Source organism: Bufo bufo, chromosome 3, assembly GCF_905171765.1.
Source record: "Bufo bufo chromosome 3, aBufBuf1.1, whole genome shotgun sequence".
NCBI lineage: Eukaryota > Metazoa > Chordata > Amphibia > Anura > Bufonidae > Bufo > Bufo bufo.
This window is the reverse complement of record NC_053391.1, coordinates 320401477-320428537: the sequence shown is the minus strand read 5'-3', so window position 1 is coordinate 320428537 and position 27061 is coordinate 320401477. Positions and strand designations below refer to the sequence as shown.

The 27061-nt window shown below is 43.4% G+C and overlaps 1 protein-coding gene across 12 annotated transcripts in view; it reads right to left on the bottom strand.

The window, feature by feature from the left end:
• The window catches only part of LOC120995258 (protein 4.1-like), a 204309-nt gene that overhangs the window by 11426 nt on the left and 165822 nt on the right, over window positions 1–27061 (bottom strand). For 11 of the 12 annotated variants that reach the window (XM_040424342.1, XM_040424343.1, XM_040424344.1 and 8 more), the window contains one exon: window positions 18026–18205. The exons of the other annotated variant lie outside the window; for it this stretch is intronic. In XM_040424342.1, coding sequence (XP_040280276.1) covers window positions 18026–18205 — 180 coding nt within the window. The remainder of the gene's footprint in view (window positions 1–18025; window positions 18206–27061) is intronic. 12 annotated transcript variants of the gene reach the window in all.

The following is a 27061-nucleotide window of genomic DNA, read 5'->3' as shown; positions in this document are numbered from 1 at the left end:
GAGAGATCAGGGAGAAATCTTACCAAGAACTGCTTTTTTTACTCAGCAATCTACAGCAAATGTGTTTTGTGGGTGCAGTGCACAATTTTTTTAAACCTGCCCTGAGCCAACTACTGCTGAAAACGAACTTTTTTTTACTTCAGTTTGTCAATATCAATACATAATCAGCAGCCATTTTATGCAACGATAGTGCACCAGCACAGGCTATCTGCATGTCTGCAAGTCCAGAAATACAGCTTTTTGCTTACTGGGGTAAAAATTATTATTTTTTTTCATATACTGCACATCTGGGATTAGATGTGCATAAGTGACTGTCACATTTAGGCCAGAAATACATCTTTTTGCTTACTGGGGTGGAAAAAACCCTCTAATATACTGCATATCTGGGATTAGACGTGCATAAGTTACTGTGAAATTTAGGCCACAAATACCGCTGTCATATAGAGTTAAAAAAAAATAATTTAGTGCAATAACCTACATCAGGGTTTTTATTGGCGGTTAATTATTTTTAACAGACTTAACCACTTTTTACTTTGCTTTGTGAACGCCAACTATGAGGCAAACATGTAGTAAGGGACGCGGTCGTGGAGCCTCTGGTGCAGGGAGAGGACGTGGCCGTTCTGCCACAGCTATACGTCCTACTGAAACTACTACCTCAGGTCCCAGTAGCCGCCAGAATCTACAGCGATATTTGGTCGGGCCTAATGCTGCAGATGTTAAGGCCTGAGCAAGTACAGGCGCTAGTCAATTGGGTGGCCGACAGTGAATCCAGCACGTTCACATCATCTCCCACCCAGTCTTCTGCAGAAAGCGCACAGGTGGCGCCTGAAACCCATGCCCATCAGTCTGTCACATCACCCCCGTGCATATCGGGGAACCTGTCTGAGCCTCAAGTCATGCAGCAGTCTCTTATGCTGTTTGAAGCCTCTGCTGGCAGGGTTTCCCAAGGGCATTCACCTAGCCCTTCCCCAGGGGTGGAAGACATAGAATGCACTGACGCACAACCACTTATGTTTCCTGATGAGGACATGGGAATACCACCTCAGCACGTCTCTGATGATGACGAAACACAGGTGCCAACTGCTGCGTCTTTCTGCAGTGTGCAGACCGAAAAGGAGGTCAGGGAGGAAGACTGGGTGGAAGACGATGCAGGGGACGATGAGGTCCTAGACCCCACATGGAATGAAGGTCGTGCCACTGACTTACAGAGTTCGGAGGAAGAGGCAGTGGTGAGACCGAGCCAACAGCGTAGCAAAATCGGGAGCAGGGTGCAAAAGCAGAGCAGCAGTCGCCAAAACAGTTCGCCTGCTACTGGCCACCGTCACCAGGGACCGAGCACACCAAAGGCAGGTTCAAGGAGTACCCTGGCATGGCACTTTTTCACACAATGTGCTGACGACAAGACCCGAGTGGTTTGCACGCTGTGCCATCAAAGCCTGAAGCGGGGCATTAACGTTCTGAACCTTAGCACAACCTGCATGACCAGGCATCTACATGCGAGACACGGCTGCAGTGGAGTAAGCACCTTCAAAACCAAGAAAGGGCTCAGGCCCCTCCTGCTCCCTTTTCTGCTGCTGCCTCGGCCTCTTCCTCCGCCTCTGGAGGAATGTTGGCACCTGCCGCCCAGCAAACAGAGGATGTGCCACCAACAACACCACCTCTGTCACCAAGCATCTCCACCATGTCACACGGAAGCATTCAGCTCTCCATCTCACAAACCTTTGAGAGAAAGCGTAAATTCCCACCTAGCCACCCTCGATCCCTGGCCCTGAATGCCAGCAGTTCTAAACTACTGGCCTTTGAAATGCGGTCATTCAGGCTGGTGGAGACGGACAGCTTCAAACAGCTCATGTCGCTTGCTGTCCCACAGTACGTCGTTCCCAGCCGCCACTACTTCTCCAGGAGAGCCGTGCCCTCCCTGCACAACCAAGTATCGGATAAAATCAAGCGTGCACTGCGCAACGCCATCTGTGGAAAGGTCCACCTAACCACAGATACGTGGACCAGTAAGCACGGCCAGGGACACTATATCTCCCCAACTGCACACTGGGTAAATGTAGTGGCGGCTGGGCCCCAGGCGGAGAGCTGTTTGGCGCACGTCCTTCCTCCGCCAAGGATCGCAGGGCATCATTCTTTGCCTCCTCTTCCTACTCCGCTTCCTCCTCCTCCTCTTCTACCACCTCTTCATCCGGTCAGCGACAGACCTTCACCACCAACTTCAGCACAGCCAGGGGTAAACGTCAGCAGGCCGTTCTGAAACTGATGTGTTTGGGGGACAGGCCCCACACCGCGCGGGAGTTGTGGCGGGGTATAGAACAAGAGACCGACGAGTGGTTGCTGCCAGTGAGCCTCAAGCCTGGCCTGGTGGTGTGCGATAATGGGCGAAATCTCGTTGCAGCTCTGGGACTAGCCGGTTTGACGCACATCCCTTGCCTGGCGCACGTGCTGAATTTGGTGGTGCAGAAATTAATTCACAACTACCCCGACATGTCAGAGCTGCTGCGTAAAGTGCAGGCCGTCTGTGCGCGCTCTCGGCGTTCTCATCCTGCTGCCGCTTGGCTGTCTGCTCTACAGCGTAACTTCGGCCTTCCCGCTCACTGCCTCATATGCGACGTGCCTACCAGGTGGAACTCCACCTTGCACATGCTGGAGAGACTGTGCGAGCAGCAGCAGGCCATAGTGGAGTTTCAGCTGCAGAACGCACGGGTGAGTCGCACTGCGGAACAGCACCACTTCACCACCAATGACTGGGCCTCCATGCGGGACCTGTGTGCCCTGTTTCGAGTACTCCACCAACATGGCCAGTGGCGATGACGCCGTTATCAGCGTTACAATACCACTTCTATGTCTCCTTGAGAAAACACTTAGGGCGATGATGGAAGAGGATGTGGCCCAGGACGAGGGGTCACCTCTAACACTTTCAGGCCAGTCTTTTAGAAGTGGCTCAGAAAGAGGATTTTTGAGGAGGAGGAGGAGGATTTTTGAGGAGGAGGAGGATTTTTGAGGTGTCCGCTCAACTCTAATCCTCATGCATCCTGAATAGATCACTCTCCATTCAGAATGCATTAGGATAAAACTGATCCGTTTTTTTCCGGTATTGAGCCCTTAGGACGAAACTCAATGCCGGAAAAGAAAAACGCTAGTGTGAAAGTACCCTAAGGACTGGCTTCAATAGTTAGCATTAAAGGCTCATTCACACTTTTATATTACCAATCTGTATTAATAAAAAAAAATTACCACTAAAAAAGTGATGCAGATACAGTTACTGTATATGTTTTTTTTCAAATATCCATTTTTTTAAATACACACTGCTTTTATGCACGTCTTTTTTCAACATGCAGCATGTTCCAATGAATCCATACTGGTACTGTTTTTAGCCTATTAAAGTCATAGGTTGAATTTAAAAATGAAAGTTCCGTAATTCTATACTTCGCATTTGTGTATGTGTTCTCGTTTATTTCATCCACACTTCAGTATTATAAAAATATATATAATTCCTTAAAAAAAAAAGTAAATGAAAACACAGACGAAAAACTGACAAATTTATGGTATAAAAAACAGATGCAATACAGAACAAAATGGTTAAGAAAATTGTAGAAGGAGCCCTTATATGTGTAAATGTGCAAACACTGTATGCTGTATTTCATTTACTAATTTATGCCAGTGATTGCCTGCAGTGGTCACGTGTGGTTGATGTGACTTCAGTGCTGCAGATGGTAAAACAAAGCAACAGAGCAGCAGCACTGGAATAGAAGAGTAATTTCCCAGGTGAATACTGCAACTTTTATTATTTTAGCATCCCCACCCCCCACAGACAGATTTATCCATTCCTGGAATATCCCTTTAAATGGAATCCGTCAAGTCCTAATAAGTGCCTTATAAAACACCTGCCACTTACTTCATATTAGTAATATGTATGTGAACAGTCACCTCCATTCCCCCACTACAGGCCTGCAAACCAGCCAAGGAATGCATTGAGGGATCTGCTGTGCATGCGCATATAATGGACAGGACTCCAGGAGAAGACCTCGTTATGCATTTCATGGCCGTTTTATGGGAACATAGCAGAGGAATGTGGGTGGGTATTGACAAATTACTGATCTGGAGTCAACGGCAGGTGTTACTGTACTTAATAGGGCTTAAAAGATTCCCTTTAATCTATGACAATTTATTAGTGGAATTTCAGTGTGGTGAATTTTGCTCAGTAAATTTCCACCTTAAGGCCTAGTTCACACGACCGTATGGCTTTTATTGTTTTTTGCGGTCCGTTTTTCACGGATCCGTTGTTCCGTTTTTGAGTTCCGTGGTGTTTCCGTTTCCTTTCCGTTTTTCCGTTCCGTTTTTCCGTATGGCATATACAGTATACAGTAATTACATAGAAAAAATTGGGCTGGCCATAACATTTTCAATAGATGGTTCAGAAAAAACGGAACAGAAACGGAAGACATACGGATGCATTTCCGTATGTGTTCCGTTTTTTTTGCGGACCCATTGACTTGAATGGAGCCACGACCCGTGATTTACGGCCAAATATAGGACAAGCTCTATCTTTCAACGGAACGGAAAAACGGAAACGGAATGCATACGGAACACATTCCGTTTTTTTTTGCGGAACCATTGAAATGAATGGTTCCGTATACGGAACACAAAAAAAATGGCCCGTACACCCGCAAAAAAAACGTTCATGTGAACTAGGCCTAAGTTTGTTTTCCTCAAAGGGTTCGGGCTCAATTACAACACCCAGCCAGTGGCTATGAGTTTCAAATTTTTCTATATAATGAAGAATTATGCAAACTCCTACATCGGTGGGACATGAAAGTTATAAGATATTCTAGATCACTGATGGTGAACCTTTTACAGACCGAGTGCCAAAAGTGTAACCCAAAATCCCACAACTTTATCGCAAAGTGCCAACGCGGCAATGTAACCTGAATACTACAGCCCAATACAGTATATCTTCCATGTACTTTATCATTTAGCTATAATAGCCTGCCTGCATTCAGTGCGCTGCCTGTGCCGTTCATAGTGTGCCCTGCGCTGATGAAAGGCATATTGGTACACCATAGACTATTTCCAGGGTGCGGGTGCCCACAGAGAGGGCTCTGAGTGCCGCCTCTGGCACCAGTGCCATAGGTTTGCCACCACTGTTCTAGATTATTGTATATACTAATCACTTGTAATAGATTTTATCAGACTTTCTGAATTATTGGATGCTCGACTAAAGGGATTTTGTCCTACAATGAATAAGCTTTATTTAGATACAGGATATTTAGATATCAGGGGCGGACTAGAAACAAAGTGGAAAAAACACAAAAATTGGCCCCATGTAGGCAGTTCCAAATTGACAGAAGGTTGGGCAACACAAGTAGATAGGGACAGCATAAGCAGGAAGGGCAAGCAATACCACAGTCCTGCACAAAACACCCCCTTCAGCAGAACCAAATACCATAGTGCAGCACAAAATACTGCAGACCTCCCCACAATATTCAATTAATGCTGAGACCATCAGATCATTATGCACCCAGCCAGTGGCTATGAGGAGGGCTCTTGGTGATGGCCCACCATAAAATTTCCTTGTAGGGTCTATGGCCAGTCCGCCCATGTAAACAATTCAAGGTCAGATACATACGTAAAGAAGTGCTCAGAGGTCTGGTTGATGCTTTGGAATTAGCTCAATGGCCCACTCTCACGTATCCCCTATGGCTCGTATGTCCCCAATACTTTCTGCTTCCTCGTTGGTACTCAACGTCGAGAAATGTCTGCTCAGCCAGTCCCTAGCTGAGGCAGGTCACGGCTTTGATCGGTCGTCGGCATCTCCTGTGTCTTGTGAATGGACCAGGAAGCAGAGCGTATAGGGGACCCAGGAGCATCATAGGATCAGTATCCTTTATTCCACTATCACGTATCCCCTATGGCTCGTATGTCCCCAATACTTTCTGCTTCCTCGTTGGTACTCAACGTCGAGAAATGTCTGCTCAGCCAGTCCCTAGCTGAGGCAGGTCACGGCTTTGATCGGTCGTCGGCATCTCCTGTGTCTTGTGAATGGACCAGGAAGCAGAGCGTATAGGGGACCCAGGAGCATCATAGGATCAGTATCCTTTATTCCACTATCACGTATCCCCTATGGCTCGTATGTCCCCAATACTTTCTGGTTCCTCGTTGGTACTCAACGTCGAGAAATGTCTGCTCAGCCAGTCCCTAGCTGAGGCAGGTCACGGCTTTGATCGGTCATCGGCAGAGTAGGCATCTCCTGTGTCTTGTGAATGGACCAGGAAGCAGAGAGTATAGGGGACCCAGGAGCATCATAGTATCAGTGAGGAGGTGTATTCTTTATTCCACTCTGAGCCCTTTCTGCACCTCCGCCACTGGACAACCCCTGTAATCAACCAGCCTCATAGATTTCCAATCACAATTCAGATTCTTAACACATCATTTCACTCACTGACTAATCAATAAATGATTGCACAAACAACTAGAATATCAAAACACTATTTATTTCCTGTCAGCATAAATACAATGACATTTCAGTTTTTTCCGCCGCATTGTCGTGTATGAAAGTTAGTGATATAAACACATAATATCTTACATCTGGAATTGATGAAAGGACAGTAAAAAAAAAACTAACATCTGGGCACCGTAAGTACTGAAATAAAGTAGATATACAAAAAGCAATAAAAATGACATTAAAAGGCTAGTATCATTAAAAAGTTAAAACATACCAAAAATAAAAAAAGAATAAAAGCAAACAAACTGAAAATACCGTCTCAAAATACTGAGCAGCTTGTGGAAATTCTGTAAACAGTTACAGGACAGAAAAGATAGAGATCGGACACCAATTTTTACTCGACCATAGAAATTTGGCAGGACCAATAAGAAACAAGTTGTGGCTAGGCCAGTAAACAACGACAAACTACCTGAGGAATACTCTACCCACGGACAAGGTATAACCAGTAAGGAACTAGGCTAACATTAAGTTCAAGCAGCAGGCAACTAAGTAAATACGTCATGGCTTGTAAATTAGACCCATAAATATGCCATGTGGGGTTTCTTTCAGATAATCCATTTTTACTGATATGTCAATCCAAGATCACTAAAGATAATCCAATAAATCAAAAGATTATGAAAATGTTCCCGTTTCCAATAAGGCTACTTTCACACTCGCGTCTGGTGCAGATCTGTCATGGATCTGCACAGACGGATCCATTCAGATGATACAACCGCATGCATCCGTCATGAACGTATATCCGTTTGTATTATCTTTATCATAGCCAAGACGGATCCGTCTTGAACACCACTGAAAGTCAATGGAGGACGGATCCGTTTTCTATTGTGCTTGTGTCATAGAAAACGGATCCGTCCCCATTGACTTACATTGTGTGTCAGAACAGATCCGTTTGGCTCAGTTTCGTCAGACTGACACCAAAATGCTGCAAGCAGCGCTTTCGTGTCTGCCTCCAAAGTGGAATGGAGACGGAACGGAGGCAAACTGATGCATTCTGAGCGGATCCTTTTCCATTCAGAATACATTAGGGCAAAATTGATCCGTTTTGGACCGCTTGTGAGAGCCCTGAACAGATCACACAAACGGAAAGCCAAAACGGCAGTGTGAACATAGGCTTATATTGTATCCTAAAGCTTCCTACTGCTGTAGAGGCAATTTGCAAATACCAAAAGCATCACTTTATGTTATAATATATTTTTTACTTATTTAAACACCTTATAAAGGATCACACAAAAAATAAATACAGCAAAATTCGCCTTCACTTGATCGCTCTCATTACAAATCTGCAAAAAGGCACTATAATTTATTACATAAAGTGTCCTCCTGAAAGCCATTTTTCACTGTTAATAATTACACTTTATAGAAGATATATGTCAAAATCTCAAATGTTGTATTCCATACAAGTAGACGATAAAACGTCCCGTACTTTTAAGCCACAAGAATAAATACCAGTGCACATCATACTAGGCAGCTTCAAGTCTGATGTGTGAAGACATACAGTAGTACAGGAGCAACAAGCGATATCCAGTACAGAGCGGACACATTTGGTTTATACGGGCTCTCTGTTTTAGGTCTGCTAAACTGCAGGAAAATAAGCAAGTCATCAATCTATTTTCAGCAAATATACTTCAGTAGCCATAAATACCATTAAAGCACTTGCAGTCTTTTCAGAGATGGGGGAGAGTACGCAGTCCATTGTGTATGAGAGTCCTATATTATCAGAGGAGTTTCTAGGCCTTGGAAACATGGGGACACGTAGGCATGCGGTAATGAAGAGGCGCAGAACTAATATATATATATATATATATATATATACACACACACACACACACACAACACACCTATTCTTCTCTTCTGGAAAAGTCCTCATTTAGAAAATGAAACAAATTGGAAGCACACGAAACATTAGAAATACATCACAAGGAAGAAGAAGAAAAAAGCTATAAAAGCAAAAAAGGATACAGAGGCAAGTATTTGAAAGGTAGAATCTTCTTAGCAGCCCGCACATAAAGGGATGTTGGAAACAATTCCATTGCATTTGTGTAAAGGGGTGTTTTTATACAGCAAAAGGGCCGCAGGAATACTCAGCCATACGTACAATGAATGAGATGGAACTCCCGCGGTATGAGCGCTCATAAGAACACTAGCCACCAGAGCGTCACTGCCAAGAATAGTACAAAAGACATGAGGAAAGGGATGGGAGAGTTTGGTAGTAAAAGTGATTGCAGACGACACTTTTCCATAGACTTCTCCTCTGGCATAGGGATGGAGACTTTCGGGAGGTTTCCCCGATGGTCTGTCCCAGGCGGTTTTACAAAGTCTTCGTCCTGCCCTGGAGGCTCATGTTGAGTCTGCCCACAGAGGGACGGCAGAAGAGAAAGAGACAGGTGAAACCGAAAAAAAAAAATACAGATGGCAAATGGAACAGGAGAATAGAAGTATTTGTTAGGTATGTGCAAAGTACTTGGCTGGTTATGTGTGAAAATGGGATCTGGCCTATAAAAGTATATTAGGGCCACTGACAAACTGCAGTGAGATTTAAGTGGTAACTATTAATAAGAAAATCTGCCAGTGGCAGTAGTATTTATCCTGTCTCCTCAATTAATAGCAGAGACAGGGAATTTAATGTCTATAAAGTCATGTTTTACAGAATAAAAGGGTTGTGTCACGTCAAATATTAGTGAATTATCGCTAGGAAATGCGGCCTCTGGGACCCACACCTATCTCTAGAGCTCCCAAAGTGCACAGATCCCAAAATAAATCAAGGACACGCATGCGCTCTCCTTCACTTTGAGCACTCCGTTCTAGAGTTAGGTGGGACCTGTACCCATCTGTTGATGGTGGCATATCCTAGCATTATGCCACTAATGTTTGAGGTGAGACAGCCCCTATAAGTCAAAATGATGAAAGGCAAGAAGTGGGGAATGGCTACTTTCACACTTGGGTTTTTGCTGGATCCGGCAGGGTTTAGTAACAACGCTTCTGTTACTGACAATACAACCATCTGCATCCATTATGAACAGATCCAGTCAGAGAAAACGTCTGTCTCTGTTGACTTGCATTGTGGGTCATGACGGATCTGTCTTGCTCCGCATCCCAGGACGGAAAGCAAACCACAACATGGTATGAGAACGGAACAGAATGCATTTTGGAGCATTCCGTTCTGTTCAGTTACGTTTTGTCCCCATTGACAATGAATGGGGACAAAACTGAAGCATTTTTTTCCCGGTATTGAGACCCAATGACAGATCTCAATACCGGAAAATAGAAATGCTAGTGTGAAAGTAGCCCAAGAGCTTAGAGCTTTTGCTCCCAGTATATTCTGACCATTTACAAAGCCTTGCATAGTCTCTAAGATAAAAAGAACTGTGATCTCAATTCCCTCAGGGGGACGGCTTTAGGAGGGTTAATTTGTGGACTTTCGGTTGGATCTTTGCACATCCCTGAATAACATTTCTCTGCAACATTACGGCCAGATGGCTGAGCAGCGCCAACAAACAGAGATTAGAATTAAAACATAAAAAAGAAGCAAATGAAAAACATTTAAAAAGTTGGTGTCAAAAAAAAAAAAAAAAAGAATAATAAAGATGGCAGGAAACAGAGTGAAAGAAAAAGAAAAGAGAAGGGAACAGTTATAGTCAGCATCGCAAGGTGTGAAAACATAGGAGATCCTTTAAGTGATGTAGAAGATGGTTTACCATTACCAAACCAAGAAAAAGCCTCAAGACCTGGACTAGGTGGTAACCCATCTCCTGCAGTCCTAAATGTGATCGGGATTTTTTGCGCGGCAGGAATTGTCAGAGTAAAATGCTGCAGAAGCCCAAAGCACACAGCTAAATGATAGCGCTGGAGTGCCCCAAGCATACAATCCGAATTCCCAATCTGCTACTTTCTTGCGCAGGAGCCTTGTCAATACATCCATAAACTAATACAGATTTACAAAAGTTTTTCCACATCATATCCAATAATGAAACAGGTGTAAACAAAAAAAAGGCTCTAATTGGCTTTTTATGAGAATGTTAACTAAACAGTTTCTTGGGAGGCATATCTGCTTCTCAGGCCTGTCAACGCATTACTGAAATCTGGCACAGGGATTTGAACCACTGTTTAAAGGCTCGTTCACACGAACGTATTTTGCGTTCCAATTTTCTGCGTTACGCATACGGTCCGTATACGGAACCATTCATTTCAATAGATCCGCAAAAGATGCGGACAGCACTCTGTGTGCTGTCCGCATCCGTTGCTCTGTTCCATGGCCCCGCAAAAATTATGAATGCTGTCCTATTCTTGTCCGTTTTGCGGACAAGAATAGGCATTTCTATAATGGCCTCCTGTTCCGTTCCACAAATTGCAGAAGGCACACGGGCGGCATCCACTTTTTGTGGACAGCAAAAAACGGAACGGTCGTGTGAACGAGCCCTAAAGGACATCTGTCAGCAGATTTGTACGTGGCTGACCTATTACATGTGCACTTGGCAGCTGAAGGCATCTGTGTTGGTTCCATATTCATATGTGATGTTTTAACCGTTTGCCTCTGCAGACAGTTTTGGCTTTAATGACCAAGCCCTATTTTTCGAATCCGACGTGTCACTTTATGTGGTAATAACTTTGGAATGCTTTTACTTATCTAAGCCAGTGGTGCCCAACCATTTTTCGTCTGAGGGCCACACTAGACTTGGTATAAATTTCGCGGGCCGGAAGCAGGTAGCTTTGCCAGAAAAAAATACAAACGCTATGAGGGGGCACGGGTGAGCATTACTACTGTGAAGAGGGCACATATCTGGCATAACTACTGTGAGGGGGCACATATCTGAGCATAACTACTGTGAGGAGGGCACATATCAGGGTATAACTACTGTGAGGAGGGTACATATCAGGGCATAACTACTGTGAGGGGGCACGAGTGAGCATTACTACTGTGAAGAGGGCACATATCTGGCATAACTACTGTGAGGGGGCACATATCTAGGCATAACTACTGTGAGGAGGCACATATCAGGGCATAACTACTGTGAGGAGGCACATATCAGGGCATAACTACTGTGAGGAGGCACATATCAGGGCATAACTACTGTGAGGAGGGCACATATCAGGGCATAACTACTGTGAGGAGGGCACATATCTGGGCATAACTACTGTGAGGGGGCACATATCTGGGCATAATTACTGTGAGGGGGCACATATCTGGGCATAACTACTGTGAGTGGGCACATATCTGGGCATAACTACTGTGAGGGGGCATGTGTGAGCATTACATCTGTGAAGAGGGCACATATCTTGGCATTATTACTGTGAGGGGGCATGTGATGTATACATGTGTGTAATGTATGTAGTGCAGTATGTGATGATCACACACTGCACTACATACATTACACACATGTATACATCACATACTGCGCTGTCACCTTCTTCTTCAGGTCTACCTTGATGTCTGGTCTTTAGGCTTCAGTCAGATCCTCCACCGCCATGCTTGCGCCGTGTGCCCGACACCACCAGGAGCTGGCCCCTCCTCCTTTCATCTCCCGCCGGCTTCTCCTACAGCAGGGCGCTCTACCGCTCCAGTGCCCGCCCAATCTTAACAATCAGGGGCGTAGCTAGAAATGACTGGGCCCCATAGCAAAATAAATTATGGGGCCCCCCACCTCCCGGATCTCCCACCCCCACATACCTATCGGACCTCCCACCCCTTCCAGAGCTCCCACCCAAACGCCGCTCCAGGAGGTGTTCCACAGGAATTAAAGGGAAAATTTCATTTTTTTGTGTGCAGGTTTTCCATTTTAATCCATTTTTCCTGTAGCACAGAAAGGGTTAACAGCAAAACAAATCTACTTATTACCCCGATTCTGCAGTTTACAGTAACAACCCTTATGTGGTCGCAAACTGCTGTATGGGCACATGGCAGGACGCAGGCCATTTTTGCTGGAATGGTTTTCAGGCACCATGTTGCATTTGAAGAGACCCTGAGATACCCCAACAGTGGAAACTCCAAAATAGTGACCCAATTTGGAAACTACACCCCTCAAGGAAATTATTGAGGGGAGCAGTGAGTGATATGACTTGGCAAGCGTTTCAAAGAATTTAGAAACTTTATAATGTCACAGCCCTGGTTAACAGTTCGGCGTCTGATTGCAGCATACAATCAAGACGCACCACTACGTCCATTTGCAGCAAGGGTTTAATAAAAGCAAATGAGCCTCTAGGAACAACCGGAGTGTTGCCATTACACCTGGAGGCTCCGCTCTCTCTGCTACTGCCATACCCTCTCCACTTAGATTGACAAGGCCAGTCGTGATGATGTTTTCACCTATCAAAAGTACAGAGGAAGCGAGTAATCCAGAGAGAGCTGAGCCTCTAGGTATACTTGCAATGCCCTTCTTGCTCCTAGAGGTTAATTTGCATTTATTAAAAAGTAATTTTTCTCAGCAGTGCGGACACATATGAACATGGGACCAACACAGAGGTCTTCAGCTGCCAAGTGCACATGTAACAGGTCAGCCAGGTTCAGAGGCACAAATCTGCTGACGGATGCCCTTTATAGACTGATATTTGTAACTTTATATCCAAAACTGCTCAATGTTGGAAATTCCATTGAGGCAAATGATTCTCAACTTCCTCTAGCACAGGGGTGGCTAACCCGTGGCTCTTGAGCCGCATGCGGCTCTTTGCTTCTTCAAGTGCGGCTCTAGCTGTGGAGCCGGGAAGCAGTCAGGTCGCCTCACTCTCCACCCCATGCTCAGATCTCTTTTCCTGATCGGGCACTGTTGCTACTTTGCAGCTCCAGCTCACTCTCCACTACGTCCTGATGCACAGTGCGAGAACGTAGTACGTGGAGACACGCAGTATGACCTGACGTTGTGCTCATCAGGTCACAGTGGAGAGCGTGTCAGACCTGCAGAGTAGCAGGTAAATTATAGAAGTGAGCATGGGGCTCTGATCTAAGCATGGGAGGTTCTGATGTGAGCATGGTGGGGGGTCCTGATCTGGGCAATGGGGTTCTAATCTGAGCAATGGGGGCTTGGGGGGGATCTGAGCATGGGGGTTTAGAGCTGAGCATGGGGGGCAGATCTGAGCATGGGTTTGTCAGGTCTGAGCATAGGGGGGCAGATCTGAGAAGGGGGGGGGGAGATCTGAGCACTGAGGGTCTGACACTGGGAGTCTGATTTATGTTGACTGATCTGAGCATTGGGGGTCTGATGAGGTTTGGGGATCTTATTTTAGGTCAGATGAGGATTGGGGATCTGATTTAGGAGTCCGACCTGAGGTCTGATAAAAAATATAATTTTTTTCTCTGCTAATGAAAAATAAGAAAAAAATATTTTTATCAGACCTCAGATCAGATGAAAAATATTTTTTTCTCTTATTTTTCTTTGTTAAAACCTAGGTGCATCTTGTAGGGCGAAAAATACGGTGACTCGTGTGTAAATGTATAGCTTGTGGCTCCTGGTAGTCATAGTTTTTTTTTTTTGGTTCTTTGTGTCTGTAAGGTTGGCCACCTGAAAAGACTATACTGACATTTGAGAATTTGACTCTATATTTTATCATATCACCACAATAGTCATTATATTTTATCATATCACCACAATAGTCACAAATGATATACTACTATCAGATATAATACCAAATATACCCTTCGGCATGAAATACAGGCTCCTGCGAAAAAGCATCATCGGTTTGGGTCCCATTAGCATTTTGCAGGTGCTGAAACCAAACATGCAACCCATCTGTCAGCAGCAAAGAGCTTACAGCCCATAGAAGCCAACCTCCCCTCCGCAGTCCTTGATATATGCCATGCAAATATTCAATTTTTACACACTTATGTGAAATGGCAGCAACAGCGCACTAATGCAGCCTTTACAATCCCTGCTTCTATTGGACAAAAAAAAGCTAGGAATGGATTGCACAATGCCAGCCTGGCCAGCACATGATCTTAGCATGGGCTTTACCTCTGACCCACATACTTTCCGCTCAGTGGGTAAAACAAGAGCGCGTTTAACCTAGATCCATAGGAACAATAAAAGCAAATATGAATATAATAGTATGAACAGTTAAATTAACAATGCAATCATGTCACAAACACGTCTACCACGAATAAGAAGTAAAGCACAATGGAATTATCACTCCGCATTTTAGTCTAAAGTCCTTTATAAAGGAAATGTATTACTACAATAACTAGCCATGAAGTGAGACATGCAGAGGTCATTGGTGGGAACCTGCGATCATAGAACCCCACCCTCATGATCGTTAAAAGGGCCACGGTTAGTGGACTCCCACCTCAACATCTCTCAGTGACATGACAAACATGGGCACAGGCAAAGAGATATGCAGTGCACATGCGCCTTGCATATCTCTTTGCCTGTGTCCGCAGTGGGCAGAACACATGCCAAGGCCTGTTGGTGATGCACAAAGGGGCTACAGGGAAATATCTTGTCACAAAGACACAGGGCTGGCTGGAGCTTACCGAGGGGCGGAGGTAGGCGCGAATAAGGCAGGGGAACCTGAGCACCTGCGATGGCTCATTAGCATATCATAAACATTTCTTTTTTGGGCAATTTGGAGATTCTGAAAAACTAAACACAGGTATCACACTAGTGTTAAAGTTTTCCGGTATTGAGTTCCGTCATAGGGGCTCAATACCGGGAAAGAAAAAAAAAAATCGCTTCAGTTTTGTCCCAATGCATTCTGAATGGAAAGCAATCCGTTCAGTATGCATCAAGATGTCTTCAGTTCAGTCCCTCTTACGGTATTTGGCTGCATTTTCTCTGGGCAAAATTCCGAAACACTTGCCAGAATGCCGGATTTGGCATTAATTTCCATTGGAATGTATTAATGCCGGATCCGGTACCTAGTGTTCCGGAAAGACGGATCCGGTTTCCTGGACTGCGCATGTGCAGACCTTTAAATCTGTAAAAAATTAAAATAAACAACGGATCCGGTTTTCTGGATGACACCAGAGAGACACCGGTATTGCAATGCATTTGTTAGACGGATCCGGAAACAAATGATATCCATTTGTATACAGATTTCCGGATCCGGCAGGCAATTCCGGCAACGGAACTGCCTGCCAGATTCTTCTGACGCGAGTGTGAAAGTACCCTTATGTCTTTGTGCCCCACTGAACTATGTGCTCAGTTTAAAACCGGTCAGGTTGGTGACAGACGCCCTTTTAAAAGGAACCTGTGAGCTCCCATGTCACTTCAAAACAATGCTTGGTAAGGTTGTCTCCCTTATTATACTTTTAGATTCCAAATTTTATGCTGCAACGTTGAGAAATTCAAGTTTTAATCCTTATGCAAAAAAAGGAATAGAGTACACCCTAGATGGGCCTGAGCCGCTCGGTGCACCATTGCTCCCCTGCTTTCGCCTCCCACACTGGTTTGATTGACAGACCCCAGCATAATTGCTCCTAGCCCTTAAATCCCACAACTGCGTGATAGTTCAAAATTCAGTACAGGAGCAGATCAATCATATGTCCTAGTCTGACCTCAATAGACTGTACTGCATACTCTTTAACGTTTGCACAGTTTCAGGCCCATGTGCAATAATGCTGGAGGAATTGTTGCCCTGTCAATTAAGCGGGAGCAGGAGGCCCTGGCAGGCAAAACATGCAGAGCTATGACGCACCAAGTGGCTTGGGCCTGCCCGGGTGCCCATGATGCCTAATTTGTAAGCATAAAAACATTCATTTCTCCACACTGCAAGATCACTTCTGAGAGCTAAAGGTGTGGGTACAATATGGGAGACAGCGCTACCACACATTGGCCCAGATTTACTAATGCTAAAGATGGCGCAAGCTTAGACAGGCTGTCTAGACCGGCACCACAATTATGACTGGGGCTCAGGCTGGATAATACTAGTGCAGGGGCAGAGACTTTTCACATACTTTATACCATATTGGCTTATTTTGTGACAGATTTTTACATCAGAATTGCCCCAAACTTTGGTACAATATGGCACATTTTAGGTCCCATCCCATCCCTGTGAAGCCCCGCGCAGTTTGCTCCCCATCTTCAAACATGATGGAAAAAAATGTGGCAACCCTAGATGCGCCAAATTGCACCACTTTTTAGACAGACTTTTGATGCATATACATTATTAAATCCAGGCCATTGTTCTTGGTTTTAAAGTGATCTGTCAGCTGACAGACCCGCTTTAAAGTGTACACCAATCACAGTGTACAGTGACAGCCACGGACCCCAAGGAGAAGACGAATTATTACCACTTCTGTCTACTTCTTTCTTCTGTACATAGCACTCAATGAGCGCTATGCAGTGAACAGAGATATATTAGGCCTGGCAATTGCCTGGTGTCTCAGGCAGAGCAGAGCTGCTGGGTCTTAGCATGCCCTGACCAGCTCTGCCTGTATATAAATGCATCCGCAGGGAGATGTTTCCCCCTATAACTGGGGCTCCTTTAGATGCCCTAGTGCCTAAATACACTGAAAAACTGCAAAATACATATTTGCCAAAACATATTAAAAAAATTAAAATAAAATACAAATAAAAGAAAAAAATACCCACAATAACCAAAACAGTTGCCATGGTTGCCCCGTGCATGCAAAACTATGCATATATCAAAAAGACCAACATAAAATAGGGAACCCATTTCAGTTTGCATATTTAAAAGGGGTTTTCTGAGATATTTTTAGTAGGGGTCCAACATCTGGGACACTCGCTGATTAGCTTTTTGAGAAGACACTGAAGCAAATGGGGCTGAGCGCGATACCAAGCACATCCGCTATTCTATGTAAAGCGTTGGACTTGATAAGCGTCGAGAAGGAGGACCACCGGTGCCTTCTTAAACAGCTGATGGGGGTACCAGATGTTGGACCCCCACTGATCAGATATTGATGACCTATCCAGAGAATAGGTCATCAGTATTAAAGTCTTGGAAAACCCTTTTAAACAATACGAAGCTACAGTTCGGAATAAAACTAAGAAAATCTCTAAAAAAACATTAATAAAAAGCCCTAGGTGTCACATGAAAAATGTAGCCAAACTTATTTGGTTAGTCTAACCAATAATAACGTTAGGACAGTTTTACCACGACGTGCGCTAAATCACGAAAAAGTGTCTGGTCATTAAAGCCTTTGCAGGCCTGGCAATTAAAGGGATAATAATCAAATACATATGTAAGTGGACACCAAATAATGGGAAGCTTTGACCAATTCCATAATAAATACTGTTACTGAGACCTGGTCTTGTTACAGATAAGACTGTAAAAAACCATAACACTATGAATTGTAACAAGACACAGACACATATATCCCAGTCTATCGGTGAAAAAAACAAAGACGAAAATGGCTGTCACACTTAATAGATGAAATACAATTGTTTTGTAAGCATATTAGATCCCATCTGCACCAGTCACTGTGGTGAAATCACTCCGATCTGCTAATATTATGGTAACTATTCTTATTTAGTGACAAACCAAAGTTTAAAAATGAAAACACTTGTTTAAAAACTACTAAATAAACTTTACATTTTACTAAACCATAATTGATTGGATGTCTGTATTCAGACTTACCCCATCACTGCCTGTTTGGACCTGTCCATTGAAACTGAAAGTACGGAAAGGAGAGTGGGAAGAAAGGCGTTTATCCCACTCACTGGGGCGTGGTGCGGGAACAGACTCCATGAAACTTTTCTTCAGCTCACGGATACTGGCATGGTGGCGAATTATTTCGTCTTGCGTCTTCTCCAAGTCCTAACAGAATTTGATGGTATAGTGGATAGTAAGATCAATGGGATAAGAAATGCAAAGAGTCGAGATGCCCATCACAACAAAAAAGAGTCAGAAAAAGGGAAGCAAAGAAAAGGAGACTGTTAAGCTTTTAAGAGCTTGAGGCCACAGAACCCAGGAACATGAGTATACTGCAGTAAAAGCAAGGTTAAATCACCTGTAACATTATATGGCCACTGCCCAGAAAATGGCAAATGCGCTAAGCAAGTTATATTGTGCCAAACACACGGGTAAGAAAGCAACATAAAGCAACATGTAACTCTTAAGGGCAGTCACACAATCTTGGGGCCGCCGTGCCCATGTTGCGGACTGTGGCACTGGCCATCTGTGCTCTGCATAGTGGAGCAGACCCACCGACGACAATGGGTACACGATCCACAGGTTGCGGTAAAAGATAAAACATGTCCTATCTTTTGCAGTGCAGGGCACGAATCGGGAAGCCAACAGAAAACAAGGAGGCCCTTCCGTGGGCTTCCGGGTCCGTGCCGCAAAAGATATAACATGTCTTATCTTTTGACACCTCTTGCAGATGGTTGACCCATTGAAGTCATCATAGTATGGCAGCCCCGCGATCGTGTTAATGCCCCATTATAAAGTTCCCAGTGAAAGCAGAGGTTGAAGATTTACCTACATATAATTCATCACTTAACTGCACTGTCTGCCGAGTAAATAGGTAAATTTCTATTTTTAAAGCAGTTGTCTGAAGAAGAGAGGGCAACACTGACCTATTATATACATGAACACTCTAGAGCTTCTGGTTTTCTTAAGGACATATACACACAAGGGGTCATTTACTAAAAAAAAACTATGCCAGTTTTTGACGTAAAAAAATTAAGGACCCAATTTTGAGACTTTTTAAATGCCTGCGCAGAGTTTTGGTGAGTGGTGGGGGCCAGGACATCAACCCTGAAAAATTCACCAACATTAGCGTCTGGAAATGACCGAAAACTATTCCAGTTAGGGACTGGAGTAGGTTTCCATCTAGGAAAATGGACTGCTGGAGGAGGTGCGTCTCGTCATAAATTAGGCGCATCCTTCAGCAGCGTCGAAGCCATCAAAGGCCAGCCTTGGTCTTTGATAAATGACCCCCAATATCCATTTGCAGTTCTAGGCACAAGATGAAACTGTTCTTATGATGACACATACTGGAGTTCAGAGGCAAGCCTTTATAAATTATGTTCAGTCCTGCCACATTTGTTACAATTCTCGTCTGTATGAAATGACTACTTCTCTACAATGTTTCGTCCTTTCTTTGGGTTGTCACACATTATAGCTTTATAGTAAATACTTTAGTCTTTTTTTTTAATAGTTCCAAACCAAAAGCCGCCTAATAAGAGAATATGGGATGTAATAGAAGAGAGTTCTCTATTTTAACACTAATCCAAAAAGAATACTCTAGATAGTTTCCAGCTGCATATAATAGCTACTAAGTGAATATATCTGCTATCTATTTCCCAGTGTATAAACCAGTAAGTTGTGCTGCTATATCTTGCTATATTGGAACTGCACTGGTGTTGGCTGAGCATACTTTTAAATGCAGGCTAGCTGAAAGAGTTTCACAAAACGTGAGCGATAAGTAGGTTTTATTTCCTCACCACAGAGAAACAAAGTGAAAAATGTAGAAATTCAGAAAACTGATTAACTCTTTACCGTTATCAAGTGTAATCCGAACTGTAAGCTCTAACCAGTAGCCAAATGATGGCTGGTGTGGGCGGCTGCCATTGACTGGACAATGCATCACAGTAGGTGTATCTCTACTTCTGAACATTAACAATTGTATTGTAAGGATATGTTTAAAGGGAATCTGTCACCTGGTTTGAGCATATTAACCACCTCAGCCCCTATAGCTTAAACACCCTGAAAGACCAGGCCACTTTTTACACTTCTGACCTACCCTACTTTCACCGTTTATTGCTCGGTCATGCAACTTACCACCCAAATGAATTTTACCTCCTTTTCTTCTCACTAATAGAGCTTTCATTTGGTGGTATTTCATTGCTGCTGACATTTTTACTTTTTTTGTTATTAATCGAAATTTAACGATTTTTTTGCAAAAAAATGACATTTTTCACTTTCAGTTGTAAAATTTCGCAAAAAAAAACGACATCCATATATAAATTTTTCTCTAAATTTATTGTTCTACATGTCTTTGATAAAAAAAAAAATGGTTGGGTAAAAAAAAAAATGGTTTGGGCAAAAGTTATAGCGTTTACAAACTATGGTACAAAAATGTGAATTTCCGCTTTTTGAAGCAGCTCTGACTTTCTGAGCACCTGTCATGTTTCCTGAGGTTCTACAATGGCCAGACAGTACAAACACCCCACAAATGACCCTATTTCGGAAAGTAGACACCCTAAGGTATTCGCTGATGGGCATAGTGAGTTCATAGAACTTTTTATTTTTTGTCACAAGTCAGCGGAAAATGATGATTTTTATTTATTTTTTCTTACAAAGTCTCATATTCCATTAACTTGTGACAAAAAATAAAAACTTCTATGAACTCACTATGCCCATCAGCAAATACCTTGGGGTGTCTTCTTTCCAAAATGGGGTCACTTGTGGGGTAGTTATACTGCCCTGGCATTCTAGGGGCCCAAATGTGTGGTAAGTAATTTGAAATCAAAATCTGTAAAAAATGGCCGGTGAAATCCGAAAGGTGCTCTTTGGAATGTGGGCCCCTTCGCCCACCTAGGCTGCAAAAAAGTGTCACACATGTGGTATCCCCGTACTCAGGAGAAGTTGGGCAATGTGTTTTGGGGTGTCATTTTACATATACCCATGCTGGGTGAGATAAATATCTTGGTCAAATGCCAACTTTGTATAAAAAAATGGGAAAAGTTGTCTTTTGCCAAGATATTTCTCTCACCCAGCATGGGTATATGTAAAATGACACCCCAAAACACATTGCCCAACTTCTCCTGAGTACAGCGATACCACATGTGTGACACTTTTTTGCAGCCTAGGTGGGCAAAGGAGCCCAGATTCCAAAGAGCACCTTTCGGATTTCACCGGCCATTTTTTACAGATTTTGATTTCAAACCACTTCTCACGCATTTGGCCCCTAAAATGCCAGGGCAGTATACCTACCCCACAAGTGACCCCATTTTGGAAAGAAGACACTCCAAGGTATTTCGTGATGGGCATAGTGAGTTCATGGAAGTTTTTATTTTTTGTCACAAGTTAGTGGAATATGAGACTTTGTAAGAAAAAAAAAAAAATCATCATTTTCCGCTAACTTGTGACAAAAAATATAAAATTCTAGGAACTCGCCATGCCCCTCACGGAATACCTTGGGGTGTCTTCTTTCCAAAATGGGGTCACTTGTGGGGTAGTTATACTGCCCTGGCATTTTCCAGGGGCCCTAATGTGTGGTAAGTAGGTAAATGACCTGTGAAATCCTAAAGGTGCTCTTTGGAATGTGGACCCCTTTGCCCACCTAGGCTGCAAAAAAGTGTCACACATGTGGTATCTCCGTACTCAGGAGAAGTTGGGCAATGTGTTTTGGGGTGTCATTTTACATATACCCATGCTGGGTGAGATAAATATCTTGGTCAAATGCCAACTTTGTATAAAAAAAAAAAATGGGAAAAGTTGTCTTTTGCCAAGATATTTCTCTCACCCAGCATGGGTATATGTAAAATGACACCCCAAAACACATTGCCCAACTTCTCCTGAGTACGGAGATACCACATGTGTGACACTTTTTTGCAGCCTAGATGCGCAAAGGGGCCCACATTCATTTTATGAGGGCATTTTTAGACATTTGGATCCCAGACTTCTTCTCACGCTTTAGGGCCCCTAGAATGCCAGGGCAGTATAAATACCCCACATGTGACCCCATTTTGGAAAGAAGACACCCCAAGGTATTCAATGAGGGGCATGGCGAGTTCATAGAATTTTTTTTTTTTTTGAACAAGTTAGCGGAAATTGATATTTTTTTTTTTTCTCACAAAGTCTCCCTTTCCGCTAACTTGGGACAAAAATTTCAATCTTTCATGGACTCGATATGCCCCTCACGGAATACCTTGGGGTGTCTTCTTTCCGAAATGGGGTCACATGTGGGGTATTTATACTGCCCTGGCATTCTAGGGGCCCTAAAGCGTGAGAAGAAGTCTGGAATATAAATGTCTAAAAATTTTTACGCATTTGGATTCCGTGAGGGGTATGGCGAGTTCATGTGAGATTTTATTTTTTGACACGCCTGTGTGCGCGCGTTCACAGGAAATCTCGCGTCTCGCGAGATGACGCATATATGCGTGACTGCGCAGGGCTGCCGCCTCGGGAACGCGATCCTGCCTTAGGCGGTCCGGAGGCGGTTAATGTGTTACTACTGCCATGTACAATAAGATACCTTATTTATTGCTGTAGTCTTCATTTGTTGTTTCATCATTAGCGATAAAAATCCACTTTTTATGTTATTCAAATAAGTGTCCAAGGCCGAGCCCAGTGACAAATGTAAAGCTATTGCCCTCAGGAGCTTCTACATCGCGCAGGCAGTTTGCGGTACTGCGCCTGCGTGAGATTTCACATAGCGGACGGGGGCGGCGCAAAGAGTTTGGGTGTGGGCAGTTACTTATGCTGGAAGAGGCGTGCTTTGGCTCTAAAAGAAGGCGGGCTGGGCACTGTACGGGGGAGTTCCTGGGCTCCAGATTAGGATAATAAAGCCCCTCTGGGCACCTTGGACACTCATTTGCATAACATAAAAAGGATTTTATCGCTAATGAAACCACAAAACACAAAATGAAGACTACAGCAAGAAATAAGGTATTTTATTGTACATGGCAGTAGTAACACCTTAACCGCTTCACGTCCGCCCATAGGATATAAACGTCCTATGGGTGGACGTCTATTTCTGAAAGCACGTTCTAAAACGTCCTTTCAGAAATAGCAGCTGCACGCTAATCGTGCAGCTGCTGATCGGGTTGCCCGCTGTCAGTGACAGCAGGGCAACCCTAAGACAAGGCAGGGACAGTGCCCAGGTGTCCCTGCCTTCTAGATCGCTGCAGACACAGCGCTCACCGAGCGCTGTGTCTGCAGAGAAGGAAGCGTTGTGCGCTTCCTGTTCCGGCCCGGCGGTCATGTGACCGCCGTGACCGGAGTGTGCAGGGGCTGTGTGAGGTCTCTCAGAGACCTCGATCAGCCCTGCTGTGAGGCTGTACAGCGCAGAATTATGCTGTACAGCCTCTATAGGGGTGTATTTGTCCTGTAACTGGGGCTACTATGTCAGCCCCAGTTACAGGAGAAATCAACAGTGGAAAAAAAAAAAAAAAAAAGTGAAGTAAATGTCCCCCAGAGGTCTTGTATGACCTTATGGGGGACGAAAAGTGTAAAATAAAAAAAATAAAAATAAAAATAAAAGGTTGAAAATAAAAAAAATAAAAAAAGTTTCACATGTAAAAAAAAAAAAAAGTCCCCAAGTAAGGAATGAAAAAAAAAAAATTAAAAATAGAAAAAATAAAAAAAGTATACATATTAGGTATTGCCGCGTCCGTAAAAACCAGCTCTATAAAAATATCACATGACCTAACCCCTCGGATGAACACCGTAAAAAAAAAAAAAAAAAAACTGTGTCAAAACAAGCAATTTTTGTCACCTTGCATCACAAAAAGTGCAACACCAAGTGATCAAAAACGCGTATGTCCCACAAAATAGTACCAATAAAACCTTCACCTCATCCCGCAAAAAATGAGCCCCTACATAAGAAAATCTCTCAAAAATGAAAAAAAAACTATAGCTCTTAGAACATGGACACTAAAACATCATTTTTTTGTGTTTCAAAAATGCTATTATTGTGTTAAAGTGAAACAAATAAAAAAAAGTATACATATTAGGTATTGCCGCGTCCGTAAAAACCAGCTCTATAAAAATATCACATCACCTAACCCCTCGGGTGAACGCCGGAAAAAAATAAAAAAAAACTGGCAAAACAAGCAATTTTTGTCACCTTGCATCACAAAAGGTGCAACACCAAGTGATCAAAAACGCGTATGTCCCACAAAATAGTACCAATAAAACCATCACCTCATCCCGCAAAAAATGAGCCCCTACATAAGAAAATCTCTCAAAAAATAAAAAAACTATAGCTCTCAGAACATGGATACATTAAAACATAATTTTTTTGTTTCAAAAATGCTATTATTGTGTAAAACTTTAATAAATGAGAAAAAGTATACATATTAGGTATCGCCACGTCCGTAACGATCTGCTCTATAAAAATGTCACTTGACTGAACCCCTCAGGTGAACGCTGTAAAAATAAATAAATAGAAACTGTGCTAAAACAACCAATTTTTTGGTTACCTTGCCCCATAAAGTGTTATAATGAATGATCAAAAAATCATATGTACCCAAAAATAGTACTAATAAAACTGGCACCTTATCCCCTAGTTTCCAAAATGGGGTCACTTCTTGGGAGTTTCTACTGTAAGGGTGCATCAGGGGGCTTCAAATGGGACATGGCATCTAAAAACCATGTGGAGTTCCTTTTCTTCTGCGCCCTGCTGTGTGCCCATACAGCAGTTTATGACCACATGTGGGGTGTTTCTGTAAACCGCAGAATCTGGGTAATAAATATTGAGTTTTGTTTGGCTGTTAACCATCGATGTGTTAAAGAAAAAAATTGATTAAAATGGAAAATCTGCCAAAAAAGTGAAATTTAAAAATTTGATCTCCATTTTCCTTTAATTCTTGTGGAACGCCTAAAGGGTTAACAAAGTTTGTAAAATCGGTTTTGAATACCTTGAGGGGTGTAGTTTCTACAATGGGGTCGTTTATGGGGGTATCCACTATGTAGGCCCCACAAAGTGACTTCAGACCTGAACTGGTCCTTATAAAGTGGGTTTTGGCAATTTTCTTATAAATTTGAAGAATTGCTTCTAAACTTCTAAGCCTTCTAACGTTCTAAAAAAATAAAATGACATTTCCAAAATGATGCCAACATAAAGTAGACATATGGGGAATGTTAAATAATAAATATTTTATGAGGTATCACTTTCTGTTTTAAAAGCAGAGAAATTGAAATTTAGAAAACTGCGAATTTTTTAAATTTTTGGGTAAATTTGGGATTTTTTCATAAATAAAGGTGAAATATTTTGACTCAAATTTATGATTATCATGAAGTACAATGTGTCACGAGAAAACAATCTCTGAATGACTTGGATAAATAAAGGCGTTCCAAAGTTATTACCACATAAAGTGAGATATGTCAGTTTTTCAAAATTTGGCCTGGTCAGGAAGGGGGCAAATGGCCCAGATGGGAAGTGGTTAATATGCTCAAACCAGGTGACAGATTCCCTTTAAAGGGAGTCTGTCACCTCCATATGGCCATATACAGTGCTTACAATGTCCTATAGCACACCTATACATGAATGCTATGGTACCTTTCTCTTTGTCTTTACACTTTCAGAAGGTGGAAAAACGAACTTTGATTGATATGCAATGAGCACTGGCAAGTGCCCAGGGGCGGCGTTCACTGTGTTGGTGCCCAGGCTGCCCTGCTTTTTTTCATTGTTCCCCCGCCCCAGCCTCTGCATATGCCCGCCCTCCTATTCCCTTGCGTCATCCCAAGGTCTGGCCGAGATCCCGCGACTGTGCACTGCCTCGCCGGACCGGAGCATGCGCACTGCGATGCCCATTGTGGGCATTGCATCGCTTTAACTACTGCACATGCGCCGGAAAACACAACATTGCCGCTGGTTTTGCGCCGTTCGCTGGAGCATGCGCAGTAGTTAAAGCGATGCCGTGCCAACAATGGGGATCGCAGTGCGCATGCTCCGGCCCGGCGAGGCAGTGCACAGTCGCGGGATCTCGGCCAGACCTTGGGATGACTTAAGGGAATAGGAGGGCGGGCATATGCAGAGGCTGGGGCGTTTTTTCCACCTTCTGCAAGTGTAAAGACAATGAGAAAGGTACCATAACATTCATGTATAGGTGTGCTATAGGGCAATGTAAGCACTGTATATGGCCATATGGAGGTGACAGACTCCCTTTAAGTACTGATTGGTTCTCCCCTTTAATTCTATTTAATACTCTGTGTAATAATTTATAAGTTTCCTTGTAATGAAGTGGGTTAGAGATAGTACCCATCCCCAATTGTGCTGATAAAACCACATTCCTGAGTGATCTCAGAGACATGTGTGCTGCACACTGGAGGAGGGGCTAACAGGTTTAAAACTGTGACACACATTCCCTCAGGAAACTCCATTTGAAGACTTTACCCTAGGTAGGATGTAGGTATGACTTGCCCTATCTCTTGTCCACCCTTGGGTGTCGGTCATATGTTATAACGTGGTAAACAGCCATGGGTTATAGCATGATCGACAGAGTCCCCACCCCATTTAGGCTAGTGATATTTATTTACTTTTTATCTGTATGTGATTTGTGTTATTGTATATTTAATCACACTTAGTAGATATATTTATTCACTAAGCCTGCGTAAGCTCATTCAGTCTCAAATCTTTAGAATTCACGTTACGTTACAACAATATCTACAAAGAATGATGTAAACCCTAAATCTCTGTCACGTGAAAAACAACAGGGTGCACACTATGCTTTCAATATACATTGGTTAAGGTAACATGACACCAGAACTGTGAATGCAGACTTGTATAGGATAACTATAGGGCATACTGAATAAGGGTCCATTCCCACGTCCGCAAGTGTTTTGCGGTCCGCAAATTGCGGATCTGCAAAACACCGACACTGGCGGACCGCACATGCCAGGCACTTTAATAGAAATGCCTTTTCTTGTCCGTGTCTGTGGACAAGAATAGGACATGTTCTATTTTTTTGCGGAACGGAACTGCGGATGCGGACAGCTCAC